General features: G+C 35.3%; 1 protein-coding gene across 1 annotated transcript in view; it reads right to left on the minus strand.

Annotated features, from left to right (window-relative positions):
- The window catches only part of DIAPH3 (diaphanous related formin 3), a 221,911-nt gene that overhangs the window by 52,382 nt on the left and 149,836 nt on the right, over window positions 1–19,693 (minus strand). The window contains exons 25-27 of the mRNA XM_065055221.1: window positions 15,326–15,461; window positions 3,539–3,634; window positions 3,070–3,129 (exon numbers count right to left, since the gene is read on the minus strand). Coding sequence (XP_064911293.1) covers window positions 3,070–3,129; window positions 3,539–3,634; window positions 15,326–15,461 — 292 coding nt within the window. The remainder of the gene's footprint in view (window positions 1–3,069; window positions 3,130–3,538; window positions 3,635–15,325; window positions 15,462–19,693) is intronic.

The raw sequence follows: 19,693 nt of genomic DNA on the forward strand, positions 1-19,693 counted from the left end.
TTGTTTTCTCAAATAGTCCATTTAGTTAAAGGAAACAATTTCAGTTCTCAATTATAGAGCAAGCATTGGCTTGCTTCTCATTAGTCATTTGTTTTATAGGGCTTGGCTCAGCTTCACGAGCAAGTGACAGCTTGGTGACTTGAGCTGCATCGTATAACAATGGCAATGATTAGAGAGATTTTCTTCCTGCTGCCACTGATATCACAGTCATGGACGAAGTGTGGATTCCAGCTGAATTTCTCTCCCGTGCCATCTCCTATGAGACGTGGAACCACTACTCTCTAGTTCCCATCGATGCTTGTGTTTGATCTGTATTCCACTTTTTAAGATAACTATCTAAAATTATAAAGAGCAAGCTGTTATTTATTCATTTGCTTGTTTTTTGCTTTGTTTTGAAACAGAAGAGATTGTCTAGAACTTTATGGCATCTGCCCAACAGAGACTGCTACACTTTGAATGATTCAGAGGACAGACATTTCAAGTCATTGCTTGTAATTCTTTCTGACTGCATAAGTCAAAGAAATTCATCCTAGGTATGATTCTGAACTGTGTATTAATAAAGTATACCTACTGTAAGTGAATCTGTTTGTCTCAGTAGAAAAAAAAGAGTAACCAAACCAGTTACCAGTTAACCTAAACAGCCAAAACAAAAGCAAACAAAGAAAGTGCTTGTATTGCTGCTCAAGGATTTCATTTGTTTCCACATATTTTAAGCCCACAGTAAGCCAGGAACTTTTTTGCAATGATACGAAATTCAGCACACATTTGAAATCTGAGGTTGGGAAAAAAAAGGAAATCAATGACAGAACAAGCCAATACTTCTGTCTAATGACATATGACAATTTTTCTGAAGTGGGCTGAAATCAGAGTCTTCTCGCTTATACAATGTATATGTAATAAACCATTATATACATTATATACACTTGTTATACACAAATACATAGAAAGAATAGGTTATTTCATGTGTATCTATATTAGATATAAAGTTTAAGAAAAAATATATATTGCATAATATTAAAAAAACCCTGACATTATACATTGTTGAATACAGAAACTAAAAGAAACTTTATCATTATAATTCTTGCTCTGAATGTCCATACTGTTAGCTTTAGTGACACTATTATCTAAAAACAAACTTTGATATTCAGGGTCTAGTGCTCATTCTAGACAGTATGCAAACTGATTTCCCAATAACAAATTATTAAAAGCAATTTCTCAACTTACCTACACAGACTTTGAACAGCAAAAATTAAAAAAGAAAATCACCTCAAAGATAAACTCAGAAATATATAGTCATAGGTTGCTCTATCAAAAAGCCAAAAAGGCTTTGATAAGTGAAGTCACCAATATCTACAACATATTTAGTGCTCTGCTTGGCTCAAGATAGGAAGACATAACATAACATAACAGATATTGTGACAAGTGTCAACAACTCAAAACCATACCAATGAATTTCTTAAAAGCAAGCTCAGAGTGGTATTATCCTCTTCCTGTGCTAACAAGACAGGTGAAAGAAAAACTGAAATCATTTTAAAATATCTTAGAATCAGATTGTCTCAAAACACTCTATGCAAAAACTGACTTTGCTAAGAAAAAAAAATAAAAATCCAAGAGTTTACTCTTCTCTCCAAATCAAATGTCTGAACGTCAAACTTCAGTATCGAATTATACCCCTCCAATACACAAATCAGTCCCTGGGTTAGATCAAGATCTTGCAGAATTAAGAACTTGGGTTTTTTTTTGTTTGGTTTTGTGTTTTGTTTTTAACCTGAAACATAAAACATGGCTCTAATGTTTGTCCAATCCACTTAATTTGAAAACTGGAAACCATACTGTCTGTCCACAGACAGCTAGACAAATATGGACAGAATGGGCTGAAAAGAAGTAACAATCAACATAATTGTTCCTACAAGCAGAAACACTTATAGGATGAATTCAGATGTGCTCAGTAGTCATTATTCAAATATCAGTATGTTGTGTGTTAGACAAGCACCTGACAAATATACTTGATTCTTCTTTGAGTCAATTCCTGTAAGTGAATTAATTATCTTTAAATTGTCCTTCTAGCTCTATTTTATTTAATTTTGTATTTAATAATGCCAAATTCTGTACATTTTTTCCCTATGGGCCTTTAAGAAATAAACACTTAAGCATGAGGTATAATTAATATTGTCAATTTGACGGCATGTGCTTTATACACTCTACAGCGCATTTAAATATCAAAGGATAATGCATTTTGCTTACAAAACTAAGAAAGGACATTTGTTTTTAAGTTTCTATGAAAAGTTGTCTTTAACAGAGGTACTACATATATCAACTTTTTCCTGAGACCATTAATTACGAGCCACTGAAAACAGTCACCCTGGACTCCTCAAGCTTAATTAAAACACAACTAATATAATTATATTCTGTACATTGTCTAACAAACAGAGATAACAAGCATCCATGCCCTCATTGTAACTTTTCACATATGAGCAAGTCCTACTGATTACAGTGAGATAGTTCAGGAGTTTATGAATAAACATGTGCAAAAGACTCATGCTCAAAATTTGGATAAATATTTTGCCATGAAGTAACAATAAATTTACTATTTCTTTGCTGACATAACATTGCTTTTGAATTACACCGGTAAATGATAGCTTGAACCATTCCAGCTATTGTATCGAGAAAATCATGACAAATAGAAAGAATACAGAGAGTTCTCTGATTTGGTATCATAAACACTTAGTAGCATTTAAAATGTTCTGCAATCTCTGCTTTCTATTATAGTACCCTAATCTATTAAAAAATCCTTGCATAATTGTTCTTAACAATTATAAAAGTACTGCATTTAAAAACAAAACCAAATTTTAAACAAACAAAAAACCCAGAAAATAAAAAAGAGCTTTGCAAAGTAATCAATAAGTATAGTTTCAAGATGTAATATTCAGGTGATTCTTAAAAAACAGGTTCCAATACAGTTTCAGTGTTCTACAAAGGTAGAAAACTGAAAAAATCACAGTAGTCTTTTGAAAGCACAGATCAACTACATAAGCTATGAGCATGCAATTCATGAATATGGTTCATTACCATGGTTACAAGCTTTCAGCACAGGCCGCTGTGTGTTTGGACTGAGATTTTGTGGTATGTCTGCAAAAGCGAGAAAACAATGAAAATAAAACACAAAAATAAAACACACCTTTGACAGTGGAGTATTGTAACAACATTGTGCATTATTTAGAACCTAGATACTTCTAGGAGTAAAGTGACTGTTACACACCAATGAAATAATGTCTTTTACTTCCCTCATTCAACTATAAACCCTAAACAGTTAAAGTACATGTGGCTGTATTGAAGAGCCTTGTCATAATAATCAGGCTATGCTAAATTCAGTAAATTAATCTCCAAAGTGCTACCGACATCAGTAAAACAGTCTGAATATCCTTTAAAGTTGTCATTGCAAAAAATAATTAAACTAAATAGCATTTCAGTTCTAGAGCACTGGACCCATAACGCTTTTAACTCCCTCTGGAAAATAAAATGTAAACAGAATATTCACCTTTAGGCCTTGGTATCCTTTTCCTTCGGTCTCGAAAAGCTGCACCTGACTGCAAGGCCTCCAACAGGCTGTCCATCACCCCAGTCTCCTCACCTTCTGTAAAGGACAGAGAAAGAACCCTCTAGGTTACCATATCAATACTGAATTGTAAATAATAATAATAACAACAACAACAACAACAATAGCAGTAACATTAATTAAAACAACAAAAATATTAATGGTATTATTAAGATTATTTACTTCAAACTTAGACCGGAGTTTTAACATTCACAAATTGCTCTTTTGCAATTAATCACAACAGATTTGGTTTTCTGTACATTGAACTAGGCTGAATTTTTTTCCATTCATTTCACATTCCTCTTGCTCTATATGAGAGAGTCAAGCATAGTTTCAAGTGAAATGTCATTTTAGTCATATTTTCATTTCAGTACCCTTTTGCAACGGCAAATAATCAGTTTCATGTCAGCTTTCAAGAGCTGTCCCTTAAATGATTTGCTATATTAGACAGGAGATCATTTTAGTTATTGTTATAAAAAGTTGAAATCGTTTCTCAGCAGGAAGCTGACTGAACAATATTGGACTGGATAGGACACATAATGATATCCATAGGTAGCTTTTATCAAAAGCCATTTTCCTTTTGTATTTAACAACCTCTGGCCAATATTAAATAATGGATATAATTAATGAAAATTCTACTTGTCGTATTATGCACATATGTATAATATCCCCTGCAAGAATTATGAAAATTTCTGTGAGATTATAATTAAATGCAAACATTAAACGCCCTACTTTTATTTCCTCAAATAAACACATCAGAAACTGTTGGATTTTTGAACCTTGTTAACCTCTTGTGTCTATGTCTGGGAGGAAAAAGAACACAACTCCAGGGATTTACTATATGACGAAAGATCAGCACAGAGTAATAAGGAACTACATGGTAGAAATCTCATCATGCTTTACTGGTCAAAACTCCCTGGATGAACACACACCTTGGATACAGTCAGACACATCACATGATTCTGCAGTTATTACTAAAAGTGAATATTCAAATCAGGATCTAAATTAGCTGATGAGTATAATGAGATGTGACATCATTAATTTAAAGAATTCTGAAAGTGCTGGGCTACAAGTAAGGAAGCAAGGCAATCCTTTAAACCTGAATATGGGGGAAAACTCTTATGGGAAATGATGATTTCCAGCACTGTTTCTGTTTGTTTTCTTCTAAAGAAATTCTATCTTTCAATAAGCTTTAAAGAATTCTAGCATCTTTCTAAGGCAAATGCTTCCAAGGGCAACAAAAATAATACTGACAAAAAACCTCAAAGTTGCAGACAGGTAGGTCTGGCAAAGTACTGTCAGATAAGCATGGACTGAATCATGAAGTTCTAGAAACAACATTTTTACTTTCCTTATTCTACTGCTAAGTCAAGAGTTGAATCTAATTTAGTTTCCCTAACCCTGGATATCATTTAAAAGCAGAAGAGGAAAGCATAACAAAAAAAGGTACAAGATTTTGGGAAAAAAAAAGATATGCAGACTGTTAAAAAAAGACGAAACAAAAAAACTAACACAAATTTATAATCTCAAAATTTGAGCTCTCTTGTCCACAAAATAGAAAAAAATGTCTTTCAAATATAACTTGAAGTCACACAGTAGTAATCTCCTCATAAAATAACAAGAGTTTATATATTCAAAAATTCTATAGAAATCCATGTGCTGAGTACAGCACTTCTCCAGTCCTGCTGGTCATGCCATTCCTGATACAAGCCAGGATGCTGTTGGCATTCTTGGCCACCTGGGCACACTGCTGGTTCGTGTTCAGCTGCTGTCGACCAATACTGTCAGGTCCTTTTCTACCAGGCATCTCTCCAGCCACTCTTCCCCAAGCCTGTAGTGCTGCCTGGGATTGTTGTGACTCAAGTGCAGGACCTGGCACTTGGCCTTGTTGAACATCATACAATTGGCCTCAGCTCATTGATCCAGCCAGTCCAGATCCCTCTGTATGGCCATCCTACCCTCCAGCAGATCAACTCTCCCACCCAATTTGGTGTCATCTGCAAACTTACTAAGGGTGCACTCAATCCCTTCATCCAGATCACTGATAGAGAGATTAAACAGAACCGGCCCCATCACCCAGCTCTGGGGCGCACCACTCGTGACTGGCTGCTGACTGGATTTGACTCCATTGACTCCATCCACCACAACTCCTTGGGCCCGGCCTTCCAGACAGTTTTTTACCCAGCAAATAGTAATCCTTAGTTCTTATATCTTCCTTGAACCCTGTATTATCAGACTAGTAAACTCAACAACCTTACAGAAAAGAGCTATATACAAAAATTAATAATGCAAAATTAGGAAATATTTTCTAAATGTTCATAATATTCAAGTACATTTATATTCTGTACAATACATGGCAGATATAGAATAAACACAGAGAGTGAAATAAAGATTGTTCTCTTGCTTTGTATTTGGTTTAATGTGTTTTATTACTTTGAAGTTTGTTCATTTGTGACTAAAGGACTGTCAAAGGTATTAATACGTTTTGGAACATACTTTACAAAAAATTACTCAGATAATGCCTTCATCTTCCTGGTTATTTGGTGGTAGTGGTGTGGGTGGTTTAAACAAACAAACAAAACAATAAAAAACAAAACAAAACAATTCTCCTTTCTTCATCTATTGTCGCACAACTCTCTAAAATACTCAAGTTTGGAATGAAAACACTCAGTAAAGAGTTTCAAAACATAGTGATGCCTGAAGAAATTTTGAGGCCAAGCCATTAGTTACATTAAGGTACATGAATGTTGCTATAAGGATTGTAACACATAATTAGTAATGCAAAAAAGACTGAATACTATCCCAGTCTCCAAAATGATACCATAAACGTTTATGGAAAACAGTTCATAAGCTTTGTTTTAGAAAGTCAGAATAAGAGAAGAAAAATTTCAATCCTATTTCAGCATGTCATCTCTTTCCTTTTAAGCCTATTCCAGACTACTATTGATTTCATAGCTTTTTTAAAAACTTAACAGTTGGCAGTAGAAAAAATAATGGTGTATAATCTGCTGTACTAAAAAAAAAAAAACCCTTCAAATAAATTAAAAAAATGTTTTAAATAATGGAATAGAAATACTGAAAAAACACAACTTTTTGTAGTATAGCTGCAACATATTTATGGGTGCTGGTTTTCATACTTATCTGAAAAATACTGTAGTCACAAAATGGATTATAGATTAGTGCATCCATTGATATGCAAAACAGTTAACAGAAGAATAAAGTATAGAGAAACTTGAATTAAGAAACTCCTCTAGTAGTTTTTCTGTATGCACAGATGTATTGAAAAAAGTTAACCACTGCAAATAAAAACATTCATAGTTAATAATCTACATACCCAAAACACACAGAAAGCACGTTTTTCAAACTTCTACACATCCAGCTATGTTCCAAACTGTTTTTTGACGCCTTCACCAACAGGCGACTGTGATGCCTTCTACAAAATTACACAGCTCACTATTGGTATCCACACTATCTATAATATTGTCCAGGTTGCTATGACGGAAAGTTTAGGAAATGAAAGCGCACCATGCAGTATTTAAAAAATCTCTTAAATTGACGTGGGATACCTGCATACAACATTACTGCACTGAAGGTATAAGAGTTGCAAATATTGTTCAATATTAACACTTCCTATGGGAACTTTAAATCGGCTTTCACAAGCTGCTACAGGTGGCTGCCACCAGTCCCAGCTGGCTTCCTAATCAGTCAAGCGTATCAATCTTTTGACATCCTAGAACTAGTAACCCCAGTTGGCTTGTAGATAGCTACGTAGCCCACAATAATTCCTTTGAGAAATACACCCTTTTATGATCTAAATCATCTTTTTTCCTTCAATTGCAGAATAGGAGATTTAAATACTTTTTAATATCATACCTAATTAAAACTCATACAACTGTCTTTTAAATACCATCTAAAGCAGAAGTAAATTTGCCAAAATAGCTGATAAGTTTTGCCCTTGACATTTCAGTCCCAAGTCAGATATAAACTAATTTCATAATTATGTCTTTAAAAATGTTAAGAATATTAGAGACCCTTCTCCTTTAGTGAACTATCATAAGCTTTACAGTACAACTTTAATATGTCTTATGATGATAGCAAGAGATATTGCAGTTACTAATGACTGCTACATTGTATGCACTCATTAAGGAACAAATTATATATATCACTTTCAAGAGCAGTAGTGCAGACACGATACAATCACAAATATCATTAGTCAACATAGTTTTAAAATAAAAGTCATACAACAAAACTACTTTGGACGAAAAATGTTTCATTTTTACAGTTTCCCTGCATCTGTCTAATATAAACTAGAACATAACGCCAAACACTAGGAGTCCAGAAGTTCACTCTAGCAGGGGAAAAACCTCTAATAATATGTCTATTTTCTCTTCAAAAGAATCAAAGCTTTATTCAGCTACTCCCTCCCTCCCAAAATGAAGAAGGAAAAACCGTGGAGCTTCAGAAAAAGCAAAACAAGAATTCTTTAGCATACTCTCTGTTGAAATTGACTCCTCAGTCTGTACATACAAATCTGTAGATTTGTCTACAGGGTTTTCAACTGTCCGTTTCACAGGGATACAATTTATGGCATTGCAATTACATACAGCTTTTCGTTAAACTGTGGGTCTGCACTTAAAGTCTTCTTAATACTAAGCCTCATCTGAAATTAAAATTGCATGATTTAGACAAATGTATACGTTAAAAACAGATCTTAGTATTTCATAGCTGTAACAGAAGGGGTGAAAAACTTGAGGGCTACTCAACAAGTTATCTGAATTAACAAAGACTCTAATTAATTTTATGTCATCTTTGAAGTAACTCCATGACAGCACTCAAGCTATTACACAATTTAAAAAGAAATTTGGAGTGCTGAAGCTATTGGATTTTTCTACCTGGTTGTGTGCAAAACATTTGACACTGTCCCACATGACAAGTTGGAGAGACATGGATTTGATGGATGAACCAGCTGGTAGATAAGGAACTGGCTGTATGGTCACACTCAAATAGTTGTGGCCAACAGCTCAATGTCCAAAATGGAGACCAGTGATGAGTGGCCTTCCTCAGGGGTCGGTAGTGGGACCAGCACTGTGTAACATCTTTGTTGGCAGTATGGACAGTGGGACTGAGCGCACCTTCAGCAAGTTTGCGGATGACACCAAGCTGAGTAGTGCAGTTGACATGCCTGAGGGACAGGATGCCATCCAGAGGGACTGTGACAGGCTTGAGATGCAAGCCCATGCAAACATCATGAAGTTCAACATGGCCAAGAGCGACATCGTGCATCTCAGAGGTGTTCAGAGACAGGATAGGAAGCAATGAGCACAAACTGAATTGCAGGAAATTGCTTTCAAACATAAGATTTTCCTTTTGAGAGTGGTCAAACACTAGAACAGGTTGCCCATCTCAAATCAAAATTCTAAACATGGCTACAACAAAAAAGAGGTTAGTTTTTCACTAAGTCCACTGAAAGAGCAACTAACAGGAAAATGAAATTATTTATCTGTGTTTACACTTACTCTGTCACCGACTCAACAGTACAGGATACTCTAGTAATGTATTACATATTGCCTTACCTGTTAATACTTTTAAAAAGACAGTTTACAGACACGATCTTCTTATAAACCTTTTTCTATCCACTAGGAATATTCGGCCTTTTAGTGAAAAAATAAACCACTAAATTAAGCAGAATGCTACGATTTAGTTACTTATATTTAATCACTTGTAACTAAAAGAGATCAACTTTGCCTATCACTATCTAAGATTAAGATTTGATAGCACAGCTGATAGCGAGAACTGTCAGCTGTATACAAAGAAGTCAGTCAGTAAGTTTTACTGTTAATGAATGATTTTTCTGTTTTCTTTACACATCACAGTTCCAACTCCAACACTGACAATAATGGAACCAATCTGTTTTTCAGATTAACCAAAACCTAGTATTTCCATTAGTATTGTTTCACAGAGGGTAAAAAAAAATAATCTATTCTTGAGATATATCAATTACAATTTCATTTAAAAAGCAATTAGAACCACTCTAGCAGCATTCCTAATTGAACGTAGATTCTTGTAAGAATATATGCAGCTGCATATAATATATGTGTGTGGGTGTGTATGAACATTTTGTCTCTTGGTTACCATGTGCCTCTGAAGGAGTTCATTGAGCATAGGAAAAAACATTAATATTTCCACTTAAATTTATAAACAACTGATAAATCAGAAAAATATACATAACGATCACTCATACTGACAGCCATGCTACAGCGATGAGGTGCTGAAGGAAATTTAAAAGTTATATGATTTCTCAGTTGTGGAGTGACAAAGTTCTGACTGGGTTATATGGCAGAGCTTAGTCAAAGGAAAGCTACCGGCCAGCTTTGGGTGGTCGAGACCCTTTTTGTTTGGGTGGCTATAAGTTCCCAAGAATAGCTGGGAGAATCAGATCAAAGGTCCACCTGGCCCTGCATCCTCTGTGCCCTAGTAGCCAACATCTATGAAAAGGACAGGATAAATATGTAATGACATTTCTAGAATAGTCTCTTGGTCTCCAGCAGTTTGTGATTCAAAGACTTTGTATTTGCATTTAATAGCTTTCAATGGAGAGAAGCTGCCAGAGAAATCAAGTAACTTCTGTCAGCAAGCTTCAGAGCAAGAATATTTTGGTATGCAGTAACAAGACTGTACTTCTGCACAACCACTGAGGTATTGCTGAGTGAAGATAAGCGTCACAGTGAACAGCACAGAAACAGAAGCAGCAGCAGACTCGGTTTGAAGAAAGAGTCAGAGACATGACCTTCTCTCCTGTGAGCTTTCCAACAATGACAGAGGAGGTACTTGGCTCTTTTACAACCTTAGACTAAGGAGAGTAAAAATAAGCATACTCTCCAATGCTTTGGTATTTATCCCTCTGCAACTCGAGAGAAGAAACTTTTGATGATTCAGAAAAAAACCCCAAGCAAACACAAAGAATAAAAGCCTTTACACATAGCAGGAGTGAGAGTTTAAAGAGCACTCTGATGTCTACCTCCTCATGGAGATGTGAGGTAGTATTTGGAGTAGAAAATGCTTACTCAAACCAAACCCTGTTCTCTGCATTAATGTTAGCACTCTTAATCCCAAAGATGGCTCTAGGGATTGTAATTTTTTTTTCATGGTAATGCCATTTTAAGTTTGCAGCATTCTTTTCACATTTGTTTAGGATTTTTAATGCTACAACATAAATGACAAGTCTTATGAGAATATTTATCTACAGACATTACTTTAATGACACTTCATTTTTTTCAACAGTTCTGTTTATTTTGACTATTTCTCTCTCTCCCAAATATGGTTGCGGTTTATTTTTTTCAGGGGCTTTGTGTAAACCTCAGTTTCACAACTGCCTTTCAGCTACTATCTCCAAAGGTTCCACTTCAAAGTAAAATTTTCAGAAAGGAAAATAATTGTTTCTTCTAAACCTCTTGTTCTTTTGGAGTTACTACTTAGTACAAACAAACAGCAGCTGCAACATTCTGAGCCCATGGGTTGCCAACAAGTGCATGAACTACACCTCCATGCTTCAGAAGATTTAACACCTTTGAGATCTTGTTAGAACATGACTTGTAACTATTAGTTGTTGGGTTTTAATTAATACACATTCAGATCAGCTTTACTTTTTTTTCCACGAAAAACATCTAATTCCCTAAACATCCTACAGTGTGAGACTTGATAAGGTTTTGCTGCATCTCGTCTTTTTCTGTGGTTTCTGAAGATGTATCACACATTGTTTCTGTATCATTTTCAAGTACAAATGTGACAATTATTCTTGAGGGAACATCTGTTCTTAGTAATTTACCCAGATGTATACTTTACTGTCAAAACAATAGAATTGCAGCTGAAAAACAACCTCCATACTTAGTGACATACCAGGTGACATCTCCTTTCTGGTTGTGATTAATGTCTACCACAACTCATTCTTCACACGTAGGACTTCGGTTATTTTTTTTGTTTGGTTGTTTGTGTTCTTTTGTTTGGGGTTTGTGGGTTTTTTGTTTGTTTGTTTGGGGTTTTGTTTTGTTTTGTGTTTGTTTGTTTGTTTTGGGTTTTATGGGCATAAAGCAAAATTAGATCGACTCTCCAAGATTGTCATGAGCTTACTGTCAACTGATCACTGAATAACATGAGTAAGTACTGAGTGGGCAACAGGTTACTTGATATTCCAAGAAGGGGAGCTCCCTGGAGAGCCCTTACACAAAAGACTTGTTGGATATTAATAGTATACCCTCAGGATTTCTTCATATATAGTATTATCAGATTTTTTTTGTCCCCTTCACAGTAAATTTAGTTGCACAAAACATACACCTAAATGCCCAAAATCCAGCAATAAAGCTACTCTTGTCCAAATCGTGTTTTTTTCAGAAAAGTAGCCCAGCAGACATTTTAAAACAACGAAGTATCACCATGTTGGAAACTACTGATGTAATCTCAGTTGTAATGGAACATGAGCAGATTTTTATGATCTGCGACATATGCGGTCCTTCACTCCTCTCAGAGGAAAGCAATACTATTAAGAAGTATTGATTCTCCTCTCCCAGTGGGAAGAAATTAATAAAACGGAGGCCTTAGGAACTTGAGCTACGCAGGGAAAATAGGGTCTTTGAGGGTTTGGAGACTTTTTAATTTATTTCAAAGGCAAGTATTTTATCTGTTGGAATCTGAATTTTAATTACCTAATTATGTTTACTATGTTCATTGCTTAAACTGTCAGTGCTGGGATCTATGGTGTCCTTTTGTTCTGAAGAACACTACAGAACTGATGAAAATATTCATATCGCACAACTTAGCAGACAGTAATAAAGTAGTAAATGTTTCAAGAACAAAAACCTAAGATGTTCTTACCAAGTTTGTGAGACTTTTTTTTCCAAAACCAGATGAAAAATATAAAACGTCTGCAAAAATAAATGCTCCAAAATTGACTGCAAATAATATCATAACTGTCTAAATGAGTTGAAACATGGATTTAACACCCGTTAGCTGTGATAAAAGTGAAATTGAGTAACATAATTGAAAAACAACTAATATTCTAGATTGGAAATCAGATGTTTAAGACACCATTTTGGCTTCACTTCACTACTTTTGCATAAGAAAGGGCAGCCTTTGTAAATAACCACTGATTAAAGTGGCTTGTTACTGAAATAGCGTTCAAAGCAAGACACAATGAAGATGCCACAATGATGGAGTTCTCAATTATATTACAATAAATTTAGCTGGTGTTATCACACTTATAGAATTCTTTACACCGTGATAAGATCAAAATAATTGATTGGTGTGTTTTCTACTGAGAATCAGAACAGCTTGAGAAAGTATGTATCTGAATGTTAATAGTATGCAGACAAGTGGCATTTACATAAAGATCCCCTTCCACTGGCTATTTACCTTTGGAATGATAAGCATGTGATAGTTTGAACTGGCTTCACAGGCGCAAGTAAAGCAATCTTATTGACAAAGCAGCTCAGGATGAATACCACATTGGAGCCCAGAGAGTATTTAGGGGACAGATTTAATTATCATAAATTTCAAAATACTAAATATCATTCACTGCTTAGACATTCAAAATCTTTACTGAATTCCACTCACTTTTCAAGTTAGGCTGGAGACGAAAGAAAAATATAGAGCTGATATTTTTATCATGTAAAGTTAATGCTCTTAACCTGTTGTATCAGTGAACCATTTGACCAGTGATCGTGAGGACATGTTAAGTGTCGTTATCTAAGATGTAAAGTAGAGATTTCTAATTTTAACAAATTACAATTTAGACAGATCTAAATTTGACATTGGCTTCAGGTCCAAATCTCAAAAAATACTTTCAAGAGAGAAAGTCAAATGATTCCATTTGATAACAAAAAATCTATGGTCTTATTAGAGGTCGAAATTTATATTATAAAGCCTACCTAAAATTCTAAGTTTTTTCTAAAAGATGCTGTACTGCATATTCATAAAACACTACACATTTCAGAATCTACAAAATACTGAAGTAAATTTTTGTATCTGAAATATATACATAAAAAAAAGAAGAAAACTTTATGAAGATTTATCACAGAGTCAAAGACTTTTCAGCCAGGAGGCTGGAGATGCACAAGAAACTGGGAGGTGGCACAGCCAGGACCATTGACCTAAACTGGTCGAAGGGATATTCCATACCTTATGGTGTCATGGTCAGCATATAAACAAGGGAAAATTAGCTGGAAAACCACTGCTCAGGAGCTGGGTGTGTACTGATTTGACAAGGGGTGAGCAATGGCATAATGCGTCACTAGTTTTATATATTCTTTTATTATTACTAATAATATTACTATTATTTTCCCTTTCTGTCCCATTAACCTGTCTTTACCTTAAGCCAGCAGGTTTGCTTTTTTCCCCAGTTCTCTCCCCCATCCCACTGGTGGGGGGACATGGGGTGAGCAAACAGCTGTGTGTGGTGTTTAGCTGCCTGTGGGATTAAACCACAACACCTATGTACACATGTGGGTATATAACTCAGAAGCCCGTGACATTGGCACCTGTATTCTGGAAAGCATGAACATGACATTATGAAGAAGAGGACTTGTTAGGAGCTTTAATTTTCACTTAAAGACCAGCAATTTTCCATCTAAAGCACTATCAGTCATACATACAACATGTGGGAGAGAAGAATATCTAACCCTCTTTTCAAACACTTCCAATCATGCATTAATACAGATACCAGTTTTACCCTTTCTTAGTCTTCTGCAGCCTCCTCTGTCTTCTGTGAGCTTTAAAAAGATTGTCACTGGTAGTTGTCTGATTGGGTCTTGAATTTACTTCTAAAGAATTAGAAATTCTGTCTTCAGAGGGCAGCAGCCTGATTTCCCGTCTTAAGAGAAAGCTTTAGTCTCATACATCAAGACATGGATGTTCTTATGAAAATAAATCAAAGACTTTTGGTTTGAAGAATCTCTGAAACTAAACACACCTACTCTGGCTATTAGTGAAACACAGAAGAGACAGAATCATTTATGCCAAAGGTGCTGACCAGGGTTCGAGTGAGCAACTGTTTAACAAGATCTGCTCAGAAAAAAAATGAGAGTAGCTCACAATAATTTACACAGTAAGTCACGTATCATTTGGAAGTATTCTGGAAGCTCCATCTGGGATAAAATATAGCAGTACAGAGGATCATCAGACATCTCTTTTAGTAACAGAGAACTCACAGCATCTGCCATCTCTTTTGGTACAAAAGACAGCACAGCATAAATAACTTTAAAAATGCATGGCTGAGGTTTCTTTTAAGGTGTTTCAATGGGGATCGATCAAAATAACAAGTGACACACTCAAACTAAAATCCAGAGAACTTCAGGAAAGGCTTATTCTCATAAAAGAAAAAAAAATAAAATATGTAACCTTAGTTAAAAGAAAGAAAATGGCTTTGTGATTTAGAAAATGTCAGTTCTCAAGTAAAGGGTTCTGAGCATAACTGAACTTATACTTGGTCACACAAAGTTCAATATATTCTAACAGAGAAGTACCAAGCAACATTACAAGTTCTAAAATAGCGTGAGGAAAACAGGTAATTAGAGAAGCTCATTAACAAAACAAAATGTATAAACCTCTTCGCTGTGAACTTTAATTGGAGAAAATCATTCATTTATTCTGTCTTTTCTCATAGCACATTCAGATAATGAAAAAATAGCAGCTTTATTTCCAGTAAAACACTAGATAAAATGCATTGTATATATTACTTACCCGTTTTCATTTCTAACAAGCGCTTTTTCTTTTGTTGTCTCTCTTGTTTTTCTTTTTCTGCTTTCTCCTTTGCTATTTTAGCACGTCTCTGTTTTTCTTCTGCTTCCCTTCTTCTCATATTCTCCTTTACTGCTTGCTATGAAAAAAGTAATATAGAGTTCTATTAAAAGTGAAGTCTTAGCAAAACCAAAGCTGAATTTTTTTTAAAAAAAAGAAGAAAAAAAGCTTTAAAATCACATCTTCTAACATTAATTTCTCAAGCCAAATAAGTATTTTAATTTCCATATTTAATACATTTTATTCAGAAAAGTAACCAAATTCAGAATAAATGCATGAGAAACATACTTATTGGCCCCAAATGTGGATTACAAATTCAGCAAGAAATGCAGCTTAGGAATAAACACGTTAATGTAGGAAGAAATCAAAATATCTAAACCACCTGGTTTCACAAAACTGTAAGTCTGTTACTATTTGTATTTCTAGAGTAGTTTTAAGATTTATTCTTTCTCATGTTGCTACTTGACCAAGCAAAACAAGGCTACTTGAGTGACTTAGCTGTGTATTTTTTTTTAATTCTTATCCACATATGCAGTAATTCACTGGGTTTATACATTTTTGACTTCTGTTTAATACCTGCAAAACATTGTTTATTTTGAAAGATAAATAAATACTCCAAAGCCTCCAATGAAGCCAAAACAGAATCAAATTTCAGTTTTTAAGTCATTATTTTGCATATTCAGACATTAAGCAAAAAAACCTTTGTCACATTCAATAATTTTTAAACCAAGCTATTTTAGGATTAGGTTTTAGTTATTTTAATGTACCCTGTAAATTCTGAGTACTCTACATTGGCTTGCATTAAATGCAAAGTGCCATGCACCTGTTCTTCATTGCAGAAAGTTTATCTTTTCAGAATGCAGTTACACAAAAAATCTCATATTTCACAGTAGATCGAAGTGTCCCCTCCTACAAAATGTCCAACATTTTCACAAGGTCTGAGGCAGAGGTTATATGTTTGCAGGGATAATTACTGTCTCATCTTGTTTTTAGCAAGAAAATATCCAGCCTGCACTCAGGAAAAAAAATAGAATGGACTGAATAAGTACTGTAACACACTGATGAATGTGGATTACACCAGTATTTGCATGTTGCACTGTTTGTAGCATCACTGCAATAGAGAGTGATCAAGGAAGGGAAAAAATAAAATCACACAAATCTTGTGTGATTTACCTGTCTTCAATAATTACCTGTCTTCAATAACTGAAGAAGAATATGATTTCAATGATGAAAAATGACAATAGCATGGACTTCTTAAACAAAGCAAAACTGTACTTCCACAGTGTCTTCTCCAGAGTCACCTCTGGCAGTTTTCTTGATACTGGTGAAGAAGGGGAGAAGCCTGCTACTAAATGCTAAAATTCTGAAGTGAATTAATTTTCAAAAATGATTTGCTGATTTTCAGGCTGGAAATTCTGTAAAATAAACTGCTGGGCAAAACTGAAGTGGGACTTGAGCACAAGTACAATTTTGGCAGAAACTACACACTTCCCTAAAGAATGATGAAGGAAATTTCTACTTTGCATCTACTTTTTTTCCCAAAAATAATACCAGTAGGATTCAGCCTCAGACTGCAGTCACTCCAATGTACATGCCTATTCCTTTCTAACCACATTGATCAACTGAGCTCAATTTAGTAGTTCAGAACTTCACACCCAGAGTAAACCGGATGTTTTGGATTACCCTGTCTCACCTCCAGCCTTTCTCTAGCAGGATACTGGTCTTTTCTATCTTCTGTGTCATAACTTAAAATTTCAGGCTGATGATGTTTTTGATATCATTTAAGACACCACTCCTGTATACCAGGCACTTGCTATTGACAGGTCTTCTTTGAGACATCAGGTAGACAACTCTCCAGATTCGACTAACCATATTGAATATGCATCTCCCTCGAGTAGAACAGGAGATTAGACACTCAAGCTCACATACAGATGCCAATGTTTAGAGGTCTATGCCCTAGAATCAAATCCTATTCTACATTCTGCGTTTTCAACACAAAACATAGGTGTCTAAAGTTCTGAAAAATGTTCATACCAAGAATTGTCACAAACTTGACTGAGACAAGCACATATTTGTTTCTTACACTGTTTCCATTTCAACGATTAAATGTCTTAACACTTCCTTACTCAAATGGCCTAAAAAGTTAGGCATGGTCTGATGGCAACTGCTATGTATGAGAAGCATTACATTCAGCATACGACATGGCATGTAAAGTTAAATCTCAGAAGAATCACCAAAGTATACACCTTTTACGCACCACGCCACAGCTTAGTTTACAGGATGGAGGCATTCCTGGGTTCTCTTGTGGTCTCCAGGACTATTTCTGAATTTTATTCAAGTATTCGTATAATATATTCGTATAATAATATATAAGAAAAATATTCTAGGGCTTAGGGAACACATTCTTTCTTGGTTGCTCTTCTTCTGGTTCTTTAAGTCATGTTTCTGCTGCAGAGTAACCTAGTGCTGATGGGAGCGAGGGATTTCTATAGTCCTACCATTAGTGTACTGCTCTGGGCATGAGAGTTGTTGACACAAGGCCTCTTCCCTCCCTCTCCTATAACTGCAGGAAAATTTTACCCGGCAGGCAAACACAAGAAGGGTAAGTGCTATAATTACTTCGTGTGATTTCAGAAAGCTGTTTTTCCAAGGAAAGGAATGAGCCTGTTAGCAGTAGCTCTGATGCTGTGAAAGCACAGAGGTCGTTCACAGAGATGTCCAATACCTAAGAAGTTTCACTGACTGTACCAGGAATTTAGCTTTGGGAGTCAAAGCACCGAAGGGAAGATGCTTCACCCAATTTTTGGATGTAGCCAACTAACTGTGCTCTAGATTTGGCGCTCACAGAATGTGAATGTCACAGCGACCAAATAACACTGAAGTACCAAGTGCAATCCAAAGTTAGATGTGAACATTTTTTTAAACATCTTTTAAACATTTTGATTAATTGAAGACCAAAAAAAGCCTTATAACTAGATAAGTGCTGTATGTAAGTTAAAAACTTTGACAACAAGGATGACTGAACTTCACCTTCCCACACCTACTGGTGACTTTGGTCTTTTAGTTTTGGACTTTTTAAGTATCTAATGATTTTTCAGCACTAAGTTTAGATGTCTTTTGAGCTAAGTTTTCTGAGATACCAACCACCTTCAGTTTCTGTCAGTAATCAAGACCAATGCTAAACAATCCTGAAAATCAGACCTCAGGCGTCTCACACTAGGCATCTCAAAAATCTTTTCCAAAAAGCCTCAAAACTGAGCGCCTATTCAATACTTTGTTTAGTGTCATTGAATGATAAGTAGTTTCATGCCTTATCTACACATCTTTTTCATATAGCCTTCAAACTGTGCTCTGCAAGACAGGATTATTAATTTTCCTCAAGGTTTCTCCTATCATGCTCATCAATAACATCTAACTGTTTCGAAGCATTAATTAATCCGTCTTTATAACACTGCTGTGAGGCAGGGGTTAGTATCAATGCTACTTTTACAGACACAGAAAAAAAAGATGGGGAAATTAAGGTAAAGCACAACCACTTATTTGTGTCTCCAATTCAAGATGAATGTAAGCATTTAGAATTCCTGTGATACAGCATTTAAATGGGATGCGTGGCTTAAACACCAGAAATTAAAGTAATGCAACTATTTCATTACATTTAGCATTTTTTAAATCAGACCCCAGAGTTTCAAATTAAGCACTGAGAAAGTTAGGAAAACATAATACTCATGTTGAAAAATCTGTCATATGTAACTTGCCAAGCATAATTATTCTGATGGAAAACTCTGCCTTCTAGGTTTTTAGCTGTTAAGCTCTGAATTAGCAGAGGCTTCAGAATCTTTACATGTTCTAATAACTTTGCTAAATATGGGTACCATTTTAACTCCTTTCTTTACAATAGATGGACACAGAAATTTCAAAACCATTTTCCAATATCTACAAACGAAGTATTTTTCCCTTACCTATACCCTCAGATATCTGAAATCATTTAAAAAATCCAGCCAACCAAGACCAAATAAGACTGGAGAACATGCAAGCAACTTAAATAAGATTGTTATAATGATAACCATCAAGTTGCAATGAGGAGCAGATGGCAGAATGACTAATTGATTCTTTCTACAGATCAATAGGCATGAGTTGGATTGCTGCTCCAGACTGGCACAAGGCTCATGCTCAGATAAGGTTCCTGCAGAAGTGTAGCCAGTAAGTTATGTCATCATAAGTAGCCAGATGTGACATAAGTCACCATTTCCAAGTTATCCAAATGAATAAATTCACACACAACTGAGGACCTGACTTGTTATTCTGCCACTT

Source organism: Columba livia, chromosome 1 (genome assembly GCF_036013475.1).
Source record: "Columba livia isolate bColLiv1 breed racing homer chromosome 1, bColLiv1.pat.W.v2, whole genome shotgun sequence".
Lineage (NCBI taxonomy): Eukaryota > Metazoa > Chordata > Aves > Columbiformes > Columbidae > Columba > Columba livia.